Source organism: Muntiacus reevesi, chromosome 9, assembly GCF_963930625.1.
Source record: "Muntiacus reevesi chromosome 9, mMunRee1.1, whole genome shotgun sequence".
Taxonomy (NCBI): Eukaryota; Metazoa; Chordata; class Mammalia; order Artiodactyla; family Cervidae; genus Muntiacus; species Muntiacus reevesi.
In genome coordinates this window covers 29,768,656-29,786,941 of record NC_089257.1, presented here as the reverse complement: position 1 = coordinate 29,786,941, position 18,286 = coordinate 29,768,656, and the positions used below count along the sequence as shown (strand labels likewise).

Here is an 18,286-nt window from a genome sequence, read left to right as displayed (position 1 = left end):
TTTCCTTTAACAATTCACTAAAATATTTATATTTTAAAATTATAAAATTTTCCTTGTTTAAGGTTCTGAGAAAGTTTATGTGAGACATAAGAAATCACAATCCTTAATTTATATGAACTTGACACTGTTATCAAGAACTAATGGAGAAGATCTTCTTACTAAGATCATGACAATTCAGTATCTGTATGATCTTCCTTGATGGAGGAACCAACAACAAAAGCTCCCTCAAAGCTGTCTAAAATGAATTAGTAAACAATTAAAGAATAGCATGCTACCGGAGCAGAATTTGGGCTTCCCTGGTGGCTCAACTGGTAAAGAATCTGCCTGCATAATGGGAGACCTGGGTTTGATCCCTGGGTTGAGAAGATACCCTGGGAAAAGGAACGGCTACCCACTCAGTATTCCGGCCTGAAGAATTCCATCCACTGTACAATCCATGTGGTGGCAAAGAGTCAGACACGACTGAACGATTTTCATTTCACTTCAGGGCAGAATTCAATTAAAATGGATCTATGTTTCATCATTCTAACCCGATTTTGCTGGTGAAGACAGTAAACAGCCCAACTCTCTTATAAGTAAGTCTCAGGTTAATGCAAGTAATGTATGCTTACATGTCATTGGCATTTATTTCTTCCAGAAGAGACATGTTGCATGGATATATTAAAAGTAGCACAGCAGGGCTTCCACCTTGCACAACTCTGGGACACTATTCACAGAGAATATGTGAACAGTGTCCTCTGGAGCCAGGCAACACAGCCTCCCTGTAATGTTAGCCAAAACACTCCTTATTAAATCTTCTGTTACCAGCACCTACATGTAGCTTGGAGAGAAGTTAGAGGAATGCTATTGATGATCCTGAAAAGAATTTTCTGAATCAGTGAAGAAAAATTAAATGATATTCAGTAGAGTTTTAATGTCAAGTGTATGCCAGCGTATTTTAATCATTTAGGAATAATTAATTCATATAGTGGAGAAAGAAATGGCAACCCACTCCAGTAATTCATGTAAAGAACAAAGTGAATATTTGATTAACCAGGACACACTCTTCCATGAACATAGCAGAGAGTTTCACATACTCTTTACTAGAATAGCTGTCCAAAGTAATAAATCTCTAAAATTATGTCTGTATCACCAGATTGAACCATGTATTTAAAAACATAAATTGGTCAGATCAAATCTGTATATAATTTTGAGACACAGTTAAAGATAGGAAAGGACAGAAATTATTTGTTAGTTTTTCATGTTAAAAAAAGTCATATATACTTGAGGAGCATTGCCCTCACATTTTACATTTTAGTAGAATGAACTAATTATGAAATGAATGCGTCAAAGATTTCAATTTCAGGGTTGACTTTACTTTAGTCAAGATTAATTTTTTACTTTATCATCTATACAGGCAGTTCAGTGGACAGCCAATCTGAATGTTACTCATTGTTCAGCGATGTATGAAGTATCTTTAATCAATGTGAAGAAAGTAATATTAAACTATTATCAGCAGCCTCAAATATTCTAAACATATCAAAAGAAAGGTCAAGAGGTAATATCACTGCTAATAATATTAGAAACAATGTGTTTAACTCATTCTTTACATCAGAGTTTACACTGATCTGTGATTTCTTTTGTCATAAAATATTATGAAAATATAGTAGGTGACTTTTCTTTAATGTTGGAGAAACACTGGCTGTTTCGGAAGATTTTATTCCAACTTTGTAACATAAGTTAAAGTGGAAATTGATGCTTTTCTAGAATGGTGCACTTTTAAAATGCCATTTCAAGGCAAGAATATAGATTATGTAAAGCTATGCTTGTTCATTGGAGAAGGCAATGGCAACCCACTCCAGTGCTCTTGCCTGGAGAATCCCAGGGATGGGGGAGCCTGGTGGGCTGCCGTCCATGGGGTCACACATAGTCGGACACGACTAAAGTGACTTGCAACTTAGCAAATGCTTGTTCATTAAATATTCCAAGGGTGAAAATCTAAAGACTTGTCTGTAATAATAACTTAAATAAATAATGTAAACAATAACTAAATATAAACTTAAATAAGAAATTATAAAATTATATTTAAGAAGCAATTAACGAGCTCAGTTATTTCAAAATACATTAATGAATGCAAATAACAATGCTAATTCAAAATAGATACTGATCAGACAACCTTTTTCATCAGAGCTATTTATTTGCAACTCATTACATTCTCCCATGGCCAGCCTGAATCAATAGTGCGCAAATTCAGTTCCTGATACAGGAACTAAGTGAATCTAGCCATAGAGCAACTAGGCCTGTGTGCCTCAACCACTGAACCCGCACTCTAGAGCCTGAAAGCTGCAACTACTGAAGGCAACACGCCTAGAGTCTGTGCTCTGCCAACAGAGGAGCCACCGCGATGAGAAGCCTGCACACCACAACGAGGAGCAGCCTCTGCTCTCCGCAGCTACAGAAAGTCCACCGGCAGCAACAAAGACCCAACACAGCCAAAACGAAATTAAATAAATAAAGACACTAAATGAATCTTAGTATCTATTTTTACCTCTGTTGACTTTAAAAGAAAAGCACAACCTGAGAGTTGTGAGCTAAGTTTTATTTAGGGCAAAATGAGGATGATAGGCCAGGAGAGGGCACCTCAGATATCTGAGAACTGCTCCAAAGAGGTAGGGGGACAGGTCTATATGGGATTCTGGTGAAGGAAGAATACCTGTAATCAAGCACATATTTTTTTGCAGAAGGTTATTGCTAGTCATGAGGAGCAGATGTCATTATGAACGATTTTAGTGCTCTTCTAGATACGACGTGATACGAGAATTACACTCATAAAATCGTCTCCTGAAAATATCTATCCGCAGACCTGATTGGCCAGTTTTACCCAGAGCACAGAGTGTCTCGTTTCTGCTCTCCACCCTGAACTCCTTTCACAGAGCGTTGAAAGTCAGCAACTGCAGTCACTCAGGATTTAATCCTTGTAGAGGCAGACGACAAGTGCCAATTGGTAGGTGACACTTTCAGATATCAATACAGAAACCTTTTAATAGAACAAACATAGAATTTTCCCAGGGAGGGGGAAAAAAACTCCTGTAATCAAGACAACTAAAATCTGTAAAAGTTAGAAAGTGTGCGTGATGAGAAATATGAACAAGTTGTTCTTACTGCGTTTTCCGCCCAGGTGAGATGTCTGGACTGATTATAACAAGGGCCCTGGCTTTGTTCTTGTCTCCATTCCGCAAAACCCTGAGTCTCACAGGGACATAATGCTCTGGTGCCTTATGGGTGGGTTTCTTCACGGGAGGACTGTTTGGAAGAAGCAGTCCTTCTATTGGCCAATCAAATTCCTTCAGAAAGAATGACAAGAAAATTGATAATAAGTGAACAGGAAGAGTCATTTCTGCACATATTTTAAAAATAAGCACACTTGCTTATACCTTTAATCTTTTATTCATTCATCAAACATTCATCATCATGTATTGGGCACCTAAGATGTTCCAGATGATTCTAATTAATATTTTATTTTAATAAAGAGGAAAGATGTCAATTTTTTAAATGCATGAACAACTTGTGTTATGTTACTACACGCAAGATTTTCTCCCTTTTGGAGAAACATCATTCTGGAAATACAGAACTGAATTAACTTGGATTTTTTTTTTTTTTTTGCTTCTGTATAAAATATCTCTAGTCAACATGAAAAAAGGAAGAATGTATGAAAAGTGGTTTCACAACCCAAATATCATCTTAAACTAAGTCTGTTTGGCAAAGAAGAATATATTTGGAAGTGAAAGTGTGAGTTGTTAAGTCCTGTCTGACTCTTGGACTGGAGCCAGCCAGGTTCCTCTGTCCATGGGATTCTCCAGGCAAGAATATTGGAGTGGGTTGACATTCTCTTCTCCAGGGAATCTTCCTGACTCAGAGATCAAACCCAAGTGTCCTGCATTGCAGGCAGATTCTTTATCATCTGAGCCACCAGGGATATTTGAATAATACATGAATAAATAAATAAATGTATGAATGAATGAATGAATGCAAAGTAACCAAATTCTACAACTGAAACATCTGAATTTGTTTAAACCTTATCATCTCTTTCATCTCACTTTGTTTTATGGAGTATTCCCCAAATATATTTATTTGGCAAAGAATATATTTGGTTCTTTTCTTTTTGACACACAGCCTCATACATCTTAAACTGTAAGCTCCATGAAGGTAGGTATCATGTCTCTCTTTTCTTGCTCTGTCTCCCTTTTTTTGCTCTGTATCCATTGCCTAAATATATAATAAATAGTGGTTAGATAAGTAATAAAGCCAGTAGATTAAATCTGGAATAAAATTAACATATATGCTTACAGTGATCAAAGTGTTCTGAACCCCACAAGATGAATGTCACATTTCCTAATTACAGTCTATTTATATGTAGTCTTTCCAAGAAAAAATTAAGTCTGCCTAATTACAAATGAATAAAATCATCTTTTCACTTAAAAAGTCAATTATGTTGAAATCCGTCATATTAGATGAATTCAAACTTGAAGTCAAGTAGAGTGAATTTTATTTGACTGAGAACAAAGTCTGTTCCCTGCTTGGTAAATATTTTTTTTTTCCTCTTCTGCAAACATTTCAAGAAATAAGAGGACTCTTAGACTGAGTCATTTTGAAATGCATGGTCAATTTCTATCATTTTATCTAATTTAGTTGCCTTAGTCCTTTCTGTTTGGTTTACAAGCCAAGGTCAGGGTTTTGTTGGACTATAGGGACTTCTTCCACCCCAAATCTACTGTTCCTGTTTAAATGCCTAGAGAACTGTGAGGTAATCCATTTTCATTCCCAAGATCATTTAGTTGTCAAATTCTAGACTATTGATGGCACTATGGTAAAGAGGTAAGGAACCCTCCTGCCAACGCAGGAGATATGAGACTCAGGTTCGATCCCTGCATCAGGAAGATCACCTGAAGGAGGACATGGCAACCCACTCCACTATTCTTGCCTGGAGAATCCCATGGACAGAAGGCTACAGTCCATCGACAGGGTCACAAAGAGTCAGACAAGACTGAAGCAACTTAACACACACAGTAAAAATGTTATTGTTTTAAAAGGTATGTGTTAAAAGGAACATGATTAACTTGGGTTTCCTAATATAACTACCATTCACCATTTAAGTCAATTAATTAATTAACTGAATTACTCTACCTGTATACTATATTGAAAAATATATATAAGCACAGTATATGTGAAGTCTACCATCATTACCTTTTTCTCTCTTTCCAAGAAAGTACACTTTATGCGGCAACCCTGTCACCCTTAGGTGGGAGGGAATCTTGATATTCCAATTAGAAGTGTCCCCTGTTTCTGCCAAGTTGGAAAGGCCTTTTTTTTGTTGCTTTATTTTTAGCACTGTATTTTTTGATACATATTTAATACATTTTTGATACATATTTAAAATACACATTTAATACATATTTAAACTTCTCATCAAAACTTTATTTCTTTTCAAGGATATGCCCTTCCTTTCCCCTTCCTCAGTGTGATCTCTGGGTATGGATGAAAGTTCAAAAAACCATATATCATTGGGAAAAGGAGTTCACTGTCTATAGAGGAGAATTTAGTCACTCAGTCGTGTCCGACTTTTTGCGATCCCCATGGACTGTAGCCTGCCAGGCACCTCTGTCCATGGAATTTTACAGGCAAGGATATTGGGAAGGGCTGCCATTTCCTACTTCAGGGGATCCTCCTAACCCAGGGATCAAACCCAGGTCTCCTGCATTGCAGGCAGATGCTTTACCATCTGAGCTACTAGGGAAGTCCTTCACCGTCTATTTGTGGTACTTGGCCTTGATTTTAAGACCTGTGCCTCTTCTCCTCGTTGGCTACTGGGCAACCTGCTGACACATCCACCTCCAGCTGAGAAGTAAGCTATCCTTTCTGCTTCTCTTGGTTTTAGCCTCTGCCCTTTCTGAGCCTCTGAAGAAAAGCCTACAACTAGCAGAACTCACATTTTTTCCCTTGGACTACGCTGGGCTTGTTTGTCTCTGCGCGACCCTTCCACCCTTGGCTCCATGATGGCCCTCACGACGCTGTACCTGAATCTTAGACACATCATTCATCTAGCCCCTGGCTCAGGCTACCCAAACCACAGCCCCTGGTATCTTTAAGAACTCCTCCTTTATCTCCTAAACAAAACAAAAGCAACAACAAAAAACCCTCAACTTTCTAGACTGTTGCTTCTGTGTGCTCAGTTGTGTCTGACTCTTTGTGACCCATGGATAGTAGCCCACCGGGCTCCTCTCTGCATGTGATTTTCCCAGAAAGGATACTGGGATGGACTGACATGTCCTCTTCCAGGGGATCTTCCTGACCCAGGGATCGAACCTGTGTCCCTTGAAGCTCCTGTCCTCGCAGGTGTATTCTTTACCTCTGAGCCATCAGGGAAGCCCAGATGTTGCTTCACCACAATCTAAGTATAAGGGCATATTTGGGCCCCTAGGCAATGACTTCTTGGTTTCAGTCTACATCTGTCCTTCCCTTAAAGTTCTGAGACTCATTGTTTCAATCATTGAAGAAGCACAGGGAATTGTGATTTAAAGGCAAAGAAAAAACTAGATTGAGACCAGAAAATGTGACAAAACAACTAAAGAAGTGATACATTAAAAAAAAATCTTTTAGAACATATCACTGACCTGGCAATAAAGCAAGACATACTACAGACCCAGAGAGGTAGAGTGCTAAAACTGAATTTTGCTATGAGGGAGTTTTCCAAACCCAGCAAACTTCTGCTTCCATGGCCTTGAGAGAAATGGTGCAGGAAACAAATTTCAGGGCCCAGCCCTGGGAAGTCTAACAGGAGAACTCCTCTTAGAAAACAAGAATCACAAAAGGATAAATTTCATTGAAAAGGCAAACCAGAGAGAATGACTCTCAGGTGGTTGCAAGTAAAACACACCATCTCAAACATTTTCTCTGGGTGGAAGAAAAAAATCTTCATTGAGAATTCACAACATGGGCTGGCCCATACTTGAACTTTCAGCACATTACATAAAGATGAAAAGAAAATTAACAATTTGAAAGAAAAATAAATTTACTTCATAAAAGAAAATATAAAAATAATATTTTAAATAAACTAAGTAAAACCTGTTTGATACCAATGACTAAAACAACGGCATATATTAGGCAAAAGGAAAGTAATCCCAGTTGGAAGGATTGAGATGTAACATTGGAGAAAAATGAAACAGAGAAAAGATACAAACTAATCTAAATATATGTCATTACAATGAGTAGAAAATAATAAAACCCTTAGTTTATACATAAAGATTGTCAAAATTGTTTTTTAAACTTAACTGTATGCTGATTACTGGAGAGCCATCCTAAAATAGAAGAATGTACAAATATGAAAACTAAAAGGATAAAAAGAAGATATATAAGGCAAGTAGCAACAACAACAAAAAAGATATTTCTATTAGTGTTGGATAATTCAAAAGCTTACTAGAGCTAGAGAGGGTCTACATGTCAGAAGTTTTAATTCACCTGGATGATAAAATATTTCTGAACACTTGTGTGTCTAGAACCAAATTTCAAAATGTATAAAACAAAACTTGACAGACTACAAGAAATAAATTTCATATCCATCCCATAATTGATGACTTAAATACTTCTTTCTTATTAATTGATGGAATGACAGAATCAATCGATCACTTGCATCTAGCAACTGTAAATCAAAAACTGCATGGGTGTTTTCACACACGTTGATCACATACTGGACCTTAAAATAAGTCTCAACAACAATGTCCTTACGCTAAACAGTACCTCATTAAGTTGACCAGTGGGAAGGACTGGCCACATGTAGGTAAGCTTATTCCAGAGAGGATTTTCAACTCTGGAATGTTTCCATTGGCCTGGCTTACTCGCTCCTTTATGTTTTATGGCCCACCTAAAACAAAAGAAAAAGAATTTAGCAAGATTAAATATCACTATAAAATAATCATTGAGTATTTCTTATTAGGTAGGCAAAAACTCTGAATTTTTAAAAGTCTGATAATTTACTGTGTACAAGAGACATGTGCTCAGTCGCTCAGTCATGTCCAACTCTTTGCAGCCCCATGGACTGTAGCCCGCCAGACTCCTCTGTCCGTGGAATTTTCCAGGCAAGAATACTGAAGCAGGTTACCATTTCCTCCTCCAAGGGACCTTTCCAACCCAGGGATTGAACCCGCATCTCCCATATCTCCTGCACTGGCAGGCAAGTTCTTGAACACTAGCACCACTTGGGAAGCCCCAACAAGACACGTAAATAAAAGTAATTTTAAATGAAAGAATACATTTTTAAAAATCAGGAAAAATTGGCACTGTTATAATCAACAGTGAAATTTGAGGCAAAAGGCAAAGTAGAATAATAGTCAATTTATGATAGCAATGACATAAATAACATACTAACAGAAAAAATTCAAACAAAACTTTTTAGACATTCAAAGAGAAACCAACATGGATGTAATCAGTGTGGGAGATGTCATTACATCACCAATAGATTATGAACTACTAGGTAAAATGTCTTAAATAACAAATAAGGATAAAGTATCTGACTGCTAAAACTAGTGAATGTAACTATGACCACTTACTTACAGACATTTTAGTCTATTAACAGGAAATGTGTCTTTCTCAATAATTCTTGCAACATTTGTAATATTTCCACATACTAACAAAGCAAACTTCAATAATGTTTTAAAATGAAAATGGAACAAGCTATACTTTGTGGCAAATGACAGAATAAAATTAGATATAAATGAAAGTTTAAAGTTTACAACTTCAACCACAAGATAATTTTAAAAACACATTCTCTGTCCCAAAATACTATTAATATTATCCCTGATAGAGGAAAAAAATAACACAATCAATACCTATTTAGAAGCAATGAAATAATAATCACAAAGACTTGAAGAATACATTTAGAATTATATTCAAAGATAAATTTATAATGTTAAATGCTTATGTATTAAGGGCTAAATAGAGAAAAGAAATTAAAAAAGCATTCACTCAATAATTTACTTTAAATGTATCCAATGGAAAATAGATGAAAGAAAGTAGCAAAGATTTAAATATAAATAGATAATTAGAAAATAGAATAGTAAGCCTGGCATGCTGCAGTCCATGGGGTTGCAAAGAATCGGACACAACTGAGTGACTGAACTGAGTAGAATTTTAAACAAATTTTTTAAAAAATTAAAATTAAAATAGAAAATCTCATGCAAGTAAATTTAGATTTTAAAAATATACATAGCACATAGAAAAATCAAGCTAAATATTCAGCACCGAGAAGATTAGGAGTATATTATGAATGTATATGTTAATAAATGCAAAACTTATGAAGCAATTTTTTTAAAACCTTCAAAGATCTGAAATAGAAAATGTGCTCTTACTCACATAACCTCACAGGGCATGGAACATATCATTTTCATACTATGTGAAACATTCTAAATCATAAAGATGCAGAAAACTAGCTTTCTCATTCCATGAATGGGAGATAGGCTTCATAATAAAGTCAGTCACTGGTAATTTAAGAACTAAATCAACAACCTTACTTAAAATCAAAGATGTGAAATTCCTAATTCAATATTAGCCAATAAAATTTAACACTATGGCAAGAGAATAATCACTATAGTTAAGTAATAGCCTAGAGATGAAATGATGGACATTTACTAATATGATAAGTCACTGATTAATGAAGGACAGTAAGGAGCAGCCCATCACACTGCTCATAATTTCCTAGCACACGTGAAGGTCATCCGAGCCTAAAAGTTTTCTGAGCTCACCCCGCCTCCTCAGAAGCATCTGCAGTGTCCAAACCTGTGTTCAAGGAACTGGCTTTCCTGAGTAAGCCTGCTGGGAGTTTGGGGGGCCTGGATACGAGGAGTGGTGGTGGCAGGAAAGGCTTCCTCTTTCCCACCTAAGAGCCTGACCTCCAACTACAGTAGAGCTGTGTGGTCCACTCTAAGACCAACACTTCTGTTTGTGTCCAGATCCTTATCTTCTCTCATCTAGGACTCTGTTCCAACCCTGAACTATTAATTTTCCTTCCTTTCTGGTCATTCCATCTGCATAATGTCTGACAGCTTGATATCTTTAAAAATAAAAAAACACTTAAAAAAAACACTTTTTAAAAAATAAACACTTCCAGTTGTTGCCTTATTTCTTTGTGCTCTTATATAGCTGCTGCTGCTGCTAAGTCACTTCAGTCGTGTCCAACTCCGTGTGATACCATAGACGGCAGCCCACCAGGCTTCCCCGTCCCTGGGATTCTCCAGGCAAGAACACTGGAGTGGGTTGCCATTTCCTTCTCCAATGTGTGAAAGTGAAAAGTGAAAGTGAAGTTGCTCAATCGTGTCTGACTCTTTGCGACCCCATTGACCGCAGCCTACCAGGCTCCTCCATCCATGGGATTTTCCAGGCAACAGTACTGGAGTGGGGTGCCATTGCCTTCTCTGGCTCTTATACAGCATATTCCCTAAAATGCTCATCTATTTTTCTTCTTTTAAAATTTATTATTCTTATTTTTATTTCCTGTCTGTGCCACACAGCACATGGAATCTTAGGTCCCTGACCAGGACTGAACCCACACCCCCTGCATTGGAAGTGTGGAGTCTTAATCACGGGACCACCAGGGAAGTCCCTCATCTCTTCTCCTCCCTTTTCCTCTTAAGCCAATTCCAATTAGATTCTCATCTCTGAAACTCCAGCAAAAATGCCCCATCAGCATTTTAACATCACCAAAGCCCAAGATCATTTCTCAAGACATAAGTGAACTAAGAGCAGTGTTCAACATGATCCTTCCCTCTTTCTCAGAACACTTTCTCTGACTTGACCTGACTTAATTTGACTTCCATGAGACCATATTCTCTTTCTTTTCTCCCATTAGTAGCCAAAAGTGTTAGTCTCCTCTTGAGTGCCAAGGGCTTCCCTGGTGGCTCAGATGGTAAAGAATCCGCCTGCAATGCAGGAGACCTGGGTTTGATCCCTGGATTAGGAAGGTCCCCTGGAGAAAGCAATGGTTTACCCACTACCCATTCCAGTATTCCTGTCTGGAGAATTCCATGGACTGAGGAGTCTGGCGGGCCATAGTCCATGGGGTCACAAAGAGTCAAACATGACTGAGTGACTAATACCTTCACTTTTCACACTTTCTTGAGTGTCAGAGGGTGGGAAATACAGCCTATTAAAATCCAAGATCTGTTGCATTTTTTAGATGCCATTGGTCTGATGCATGTAGGGCAATTACTATTCCCTGTAGCTCAAGTGGTAAAGAATCTGCCTGCAATGCAAGAAACTAGTATTCAATTCCTGGGTCAGGAAGATCCTCTGGAGTAAGGGAATTGGCAATCCACTCCAGTAATCTTGCCTGGAGAATCCCATGGACAGAGAGTCCTGGTGGGCTACAGTCCTTGGGGTAGCAAAGAGTCGGACACAACTGAGCGACTAACACATAAAGGACAGGTTGTTGATGAAAAGATTCATCCTTTAGATTGCAGTGCCTATATAACTTCAGCCTATCAGAGTGCCTTTAAAAAGACCTGGTCAAGTTCAGCTTACACTGTTAATAAACATTAACATGGAACAAAGGCCATTCTACTGCAGAGTGCCAGCACAGTATGAGCTTTTATATAAAAGCAATAGACCTCTTAATAGTATGTCTTATAAATGAAGAGCTGACAGATCCTTAACTGTAATGGCACTAGCTGGCCGCACTATAATGACTGTACATGTGCATAACATAAATTAGAACTTTACAGCATCATTAAGGACCCTGGAATCTTAATTCCTGGAAGTCAGCACTAGGTGGAGACAGTGATTCGTGCAATGTTTGCAGGCAGCCTTTTTCTTGCCTTTCTGAGAACTTATGTAATATTTTTCATTCTTCTCTTCAGTATAAAAGAGGGTATTCCTAAACAATTGTCTTTTATTATTGAAACATTATATAAAATAAAGCATCTCATGTTTTGAAAGGACTTACTTGGTCTCACACACACACACACACACACACACACACACACACACACACACACACACAGGTACACCATGCTACAAGGTAACCAAATAAGGTTCAAAAGCAAGTTTGTTTATTTAAAATGCTATCTTTATTAGTATACTGCCTTTTCATTAAAAGTAAAATTCTATTTATGATACTTCACAAGTATCTACCTCCATGGACAGAAGTATGACCAAAGTTAAAATATTTTCCTGGATTCATATAAACTAAAAGATTTAAGAAAAACCCAGGATCATTCCTCAGAATTTGAGTTGACAGATACTTCTTCTCTCAAAAACTAAGTCCATAATTGATTGTATTTTGATTGGGTTTAATAATAGCCCAATACATTGCCATAGATTTGAACTGTTTGAAGCTTTTTAAGATTCTAGTCCTCTGGGCAGAGAAAAAATCATTCAAAACCAGGAACCACGTACACAAGCTCTTCTTAAACATTGTATACGGGTTCAGAGATTAGACACGTAACTGAAATCTGAATCCATCAGTTATTAGTCTTTAGGTTTTTACCAGTACCACTGTATCAATATTGTAGATATTTATTTTGCAATTTACATTGAATATTAAAGCTAAAGAGCTTAATCAAATTGTTTTTAAGATTTAAATTTTAAATAACTTTACACTAATAGAAACAAGGCACTGAAGACTGATAGTACATTAATTTACAAGCCAAAATGTTCAAAAATCAAGTAATTTCTGCATGTTAGACATTATTCTACTCATTTTGTTTCTGGAATATTTTGTAGAAACTAATGAATACACATGGAATTTGTTCTTCTGTTTTATATATCCCCATTTGCTCCATCTCTTTACATTATTTTGATAACTAGCAAAGTACTTAAAACAGAGACTGAATTTTAATGACAAATAAAGGCTAAGTGGGGGAACTCAACGATCATGCATCCATCTTGCATAACTGGGAATTTTTAAGAGTAAGAAATTGTTCCAACAATTACCCTGAAAAGAATACATATTTCATAATAATTTTCATAATTGTATATTATATTCATCTCAATTGAAAATTAACAATTAGGCTTTTTAGCACATTTCACAGTCCTTAAAAACATCAATTGTTAAAACACAGTGGAAACCTAAAGTACATTAATGGTAATTGCCAGGAATATGTATATATTTAGTTTAGAAAAATAAAGGGATATACAAATGGATATAAAGTCACACCTGACATCTCCTTGCAAGTTTTTTTCCCCAACATAAAGTCTTTGACCTGCTCTCTTTTGTTTTGCTTTTCTAGTTGGCTGAGCTTCCTGGTTATTTAGATTCTGGATACAGAGAAGTAATCTATATTCAGCACTAAAAACCTATCATTATCTCCCATAGTCAGAGAGTTTCAGAGTTGTGTAAAAGTAAAGCTTTCTTTGCAGGTACAGTAAAATCTCCATCAAGTACACGATTTGTAAACAAACAAAAAAACCCATTGTTCCTTCAGAATACTTGCTTATGCTGGAGTCCTATGTGGTCTCTGAGTTCTTCAATCTGTTTATCACCTATTTGGGCCTCACAGACTCGCTTTGGTACCTGAGATCTTTGGGGTATCCACTACCTGAAGTTACTATATCAACTTTCGTGCAAATAAAACTAAGTAACAACTGTTTATGGAGCACCTGCTCTCTCTCCCCTGCACTATGCTAGGCACTACAGGGAACACAAAAGAGAGGGCTTCTGCCCTCAGGAAAATTACAGCATTTTAGGAAGAAGCAAAAATTACATACCTGGGAAAGTTTTTGGAAACAATATGATATGTAATGGAAAAAAATAGCACTTTCAATAGAGTTATAACAGGTAGACCTAATGGAAAGAAAATAATATGAGCTTCTCATTACAGAAAGAAATGTGTCAGGGTCAGGGAAGAATCCTTGCCAAGCATTCATGAATTTTGTATACACGGAAAATAAAGTTTGGGATAATGAGAGGGAGGAAGAAAGATGCCATTTCAAGAGATGGAAAAAGAATATAATCATTTGGTGTTATATAATAGCTCCAATAAATATGACTTTTAAAGACACAGAGTTAAAGTTAGAGGAGAGTGCTTCATGTTACAGCTTTTCATTTCCCAGTCTCAGTCAGGTTGAGCCAACTCTTTTGCTTAAAGCAAAGTGCTTCACCATTTAAAGCTCTTGATTGCCTTATCTATTCATATCAAGAAGGAATAGTTATCCTCCAAATCAATTCTCCCTTCCTTTAGTAATAATAGATTTCCAGAAGGACCATGGCTACCCAGATAAAGACAAAGTTTCCTTGAACTTAGGTGTAGCAGCCAGGTGAGCTGTGCATGGACATGATGCATAGCACTCAGACTTCACCTTTAAAACAACTGGACCAGCGCTCCCCTGGCCCCTTTTCTCCATTACACTGCCTGGGAGATAGTAATAGCTGGCACAGTCAATTTAATGCAGAGAAAAATGAACTTCTGCACAAGCCTAAAAGTTTTGGAATGCCTGTCAGAGCAGCCTAACCTACATGTTTTCTAATATAGTCTTGGTCATTTCCATGGCTCCAGTCTTTTCCATTTTCCTGTGTTTCCTCTGAACTTTTTACTGCTTTTTCTGCTATTTACCTCTGAGGAACTTTTCATGGGCTGCCATCACTACTGATAGCTCATCTCTTTCCTAATTCTCATTGCCATTTCATCAATTCATGTGTAACAAAGCTTCTGTATCAATTGTGGATCAATACAGATTGGTTTGCCCAATGGTCACCTTTTTTGACTTCTAAAAGAACTGCTCTTAGAGATAGTGATGGGTAGCTCTTCAGGAATATTGACATTAAGAAGATAGACCAAACTTGCCTGATCTAAGGTGGTGCTGTGGAGGTTCACAGGGAATCATGTGTGGACTTTAGTTATCACTATATCACTATTCAGAAAGGGTCCCAAGATATTGACAATCATGAGAAAGTGAGTGGTAGCTTTTTGTAACCATTTCCTCTTGAGGAATATTTTCCCAAACAGATTTTAAGGTCTTCAGATAGACAATTGTGAGCCATATTTTAGTTCTGCATCAAACAAATATCCTAGGATACAGATGAGAAAAAAGAGCAAGCAACTGAGAGGGAAAGAAGAACACAGCAGAAGCTCCAAAAGCAAAGGAAAAGAGCAGTTATCTGAGAAAAAGAAGTGATGAGTTGTAAAAGCACTGGGAAAATAATAAATATTCATAGGAAGTCCCCAAATGTAATCAAGCAATAAGGATCCTTTGTGTAAAGTTGGTCTTGGGAAGCACCATCTGACATGTTTTCAGCATTTGTGCAGCTGGGTGCCAGGGACCCAAAGAACGGAGACAGTTTCTGTCCATGAGGAATCCTAGTTTGGTGAGAAAATGGACCAGTGAAACAAATAACAGTGACATCGGTGATGGGGCAATCATGGGGGTTTATACAAGGTATTTCAGAGAACTGAACAGAGTCATTGATTCTTCCTGGGCCTTAGGGCATGCTCTGTCCACTTACTGAATACAGGAATGAATGGGTGAGCTAATCTGGACTAAATTTAAAATTATCTAGTGAATCTGGGTTCTCAATTTCCCATCAATTGATGCCAAAATTCTTGAATTCTTAAATCTGAAGTGAGAGAATAAAAGTAATGCTCAAGATTCATCTTAAATGTCAGTAGAGTAAGAGGTAATTTGCATAACACAATTTGGTAGATAATAGAATAGCCCCCTATTGAAAATTATTTCTCAAAAGTAGGTCCCGAAATTCCATCATTACCAATTAATTTCTTTATGCTCAAATAAACATTGCAGGGTTTGCAAAACAAAGAGTCAGAACTTTATGACCTGTAGTATGCTGTAAAATGGACCCTCAATAGATATCCATGTCCTGCTCCCTGGAACCTGTGAATGTTACTATACAAGGCAAAAACAGACTTTGCAGGTATGATTAAGTTAAGGATCTTGACACAGGAGATTATCCTGAATTATCTGAGTAGGTTCTATACGTAATCATGCATCATTATACAAGAGAGGCAGGGAGAAATTCAACCCTACAGAAGAGAAGATGACAACATGACCAGGGAAGCAGAGACGGAAAAGATGAGGCTACAATCCAAGTAAAACTAGCAGCCACCACATGATTCTTCTCTTGGATCCGAGAAGAATTTGTGGGCTACTTCATCTAACCTATCATTTCTCAAAGAAGGAAATGAGTAAGTAAATCCAGTAAGACTTACCCACCTGGTTATAAGAAGGGTTTCTAGAAAAATCAGAGCCCTATGGCTCAGTGAATCACCCAGTGCACGTGGGAAAACATACCTTTAGATGTAAACAGCTTTGACTGTTCAGAAAGTCTGGGCAATGGTTCTAATAATTCAGTTCAAGTGTTACTGTCATAAAGAAGATATTTGTTGACTGAACTGTTAAAATCAGGATGCAAGATGGCCCTCTCTCTGTTCTTTCAAAGAAAACAATGAGTTTTCGCAGAGAGACAAGAAGCAATAGGGACGTCCCATAGTCTGTGAACCTTTTGAAAAACGGCCTTCTCTAGTTTTCTTTTAGTGCAGAGCATTATACAAAGGAAGCTCTTAATAAACAAGCATGTGAACAATATTATGCTTGTCACAGTGTTGATACTCTGAGCAGCATCCAATTCAATGTACAAGAAATGGTTATCTATTTCTACTGATCTATTTCTACCGGACTGTAAACTTCATGGGGATTTCGTCTACTTTGTTACAAAGCATCCCCAGTACCTAGAACAGCATCTAACACAGAGCCTGTACTGAATAAACAGTTGCAGAATGTAGCACAAACTGGAGACCTGGGCAGCAAGCGGCCCTGCCCCGGCCCTCACGTTTGCCCTCCTCTCACTTCACTCAGGGGGCAAGGGGAGGCGTCCACCTGGAGTCCATGTGCCGCCCCCTACTACACTTGCAGGCAATTCTCTGAGACCTCAGGGTTCTCTAGCCAAATAGACCCAAGCTTGCTTCTACGGACAGGAACAGTCTCCACCCCAAATCTAGCCTGATTGCAAACCTCCTGCTGGCGTGCAGTCCCTATTATTGAAAGGTGGTCAAGGAACTGTTCTGTTTAGGGTGGAACAGACATTGGACATGGGAGTTGGGGTGCCTACCTATTCATTCTGTGTGCCATTAAGTGTTAGATATAGCTGGGGCTGTGAAGACAGGATGAGTAGGCCATAGGCAGGGAGTCTCTATTTTATCATGGGATAAAAGGGCTGTTTTTAGCCCAGAAAACTGTAAATTTAAGAGGAGGCTGTGTCTAATAAATGGGTGGATGGATGGATGGATGGATGGATGGATGGATATTTGCACAGATCTATAAATGAATGAAAAAAGGCCCTACCATGAACCAATGAACTATACCAGGGAAAGAGAAATGAATGGAGGCACACAGGTTTCCCAGAGATTCTGACAAAGCCAAGTCTGTCAAATTGGACAAGGATCTCTTTTAGTGCTTTTAATAACTCATCTCAACAGCAACAATGTTGTTCAGAAAAATACTGTTTACATCTCATGATCTTCCAGTGACAGAAAAGATTGAGTCTAATGATGACATAAAATATAACTTTTTAAAGATAAAGTTCTTCAACCAAACAAAAATTTTAAATGTGTCACTTGACACATTTTGATATCAAAATATATTCCAGCTTCCATTATAAAAAGAAAGCTCTAAAGTCATAGAAAGAAAGCACTTTCTCTTGCCAAGACCACCCGGCAGCAGACCTGGTACTTCGAGGCACTCACTAGGCATTTGTCAGCAGAGCAGAGTAGCTTGCGAGAGCAAGCAATCTGATGCCAGACCGCTTGGATTAATCTCGGCTTCACCTCTGACTAGCTGGGTGACCATGGACATGTCACTCTTGGAATAACAAGACACCTATTTCAGAGAGTTATTATAGAATTAAACACATCATTATCTGCAAAGGAACACAACAGTGTCCAAGTCATAGCCAGCACTCTGCAAAGGCTGATGTCCAGAGTTAAATGTTACGTTACTATTAAATGACATAAACGATATGTGACCCATCGTATTAGCTATTCTTAGTATACGACAGATTATATTTAATCTCTAAAACAGGCATGGTCTCTAAGTCTTGGTCAATTTAAATTTTAAAGGCTATTCTCTAGACTAACTTCAAAGCAACTCTAGTAATAACAGATTCAACCATCTCAAAATATTTTTAGTGTGTTGCCACAGTTGACTTTGGCTAATGTAATATTAATTCAATGGGAGTTTTATAGGTCAGCAGGTAGAAAGGCTATGTTTTAACTTTGTCTTCCCTAGGTGATAAAAATGTAGTCAACGTTTC

At 37.6% G+C, this 18,286-nt stretch overlaps 1 protein-coding gene across 1 annotated transcript in view; it reads right to left on the bottom strand.

The window, feature by feature from the left end:
- Positions 1–18,286, bottom strand: part of DCDC1 (doublecortin domain containing 1) — a 423,479-nt gene that overhangs the window by 86,502 nt on the left and 318,691 nt on the right. Inside the window, exons 19-20 of the mRNA XM_065944379.1 lie at positions 7,774–7,897; positions 3,142–3,323 (exon numbers count right to left, since the gene is read on the bottom strand). Of these exons, the coding sequence (XP_065800451.1) occupies positions 3,142–3,323; positions 7,774–7,897 (306 nt within the window). The remainder of the gene's footprint in view (positions 1–3,141; positions 3,324–7,773; positions 7,898–18,286) is intronic.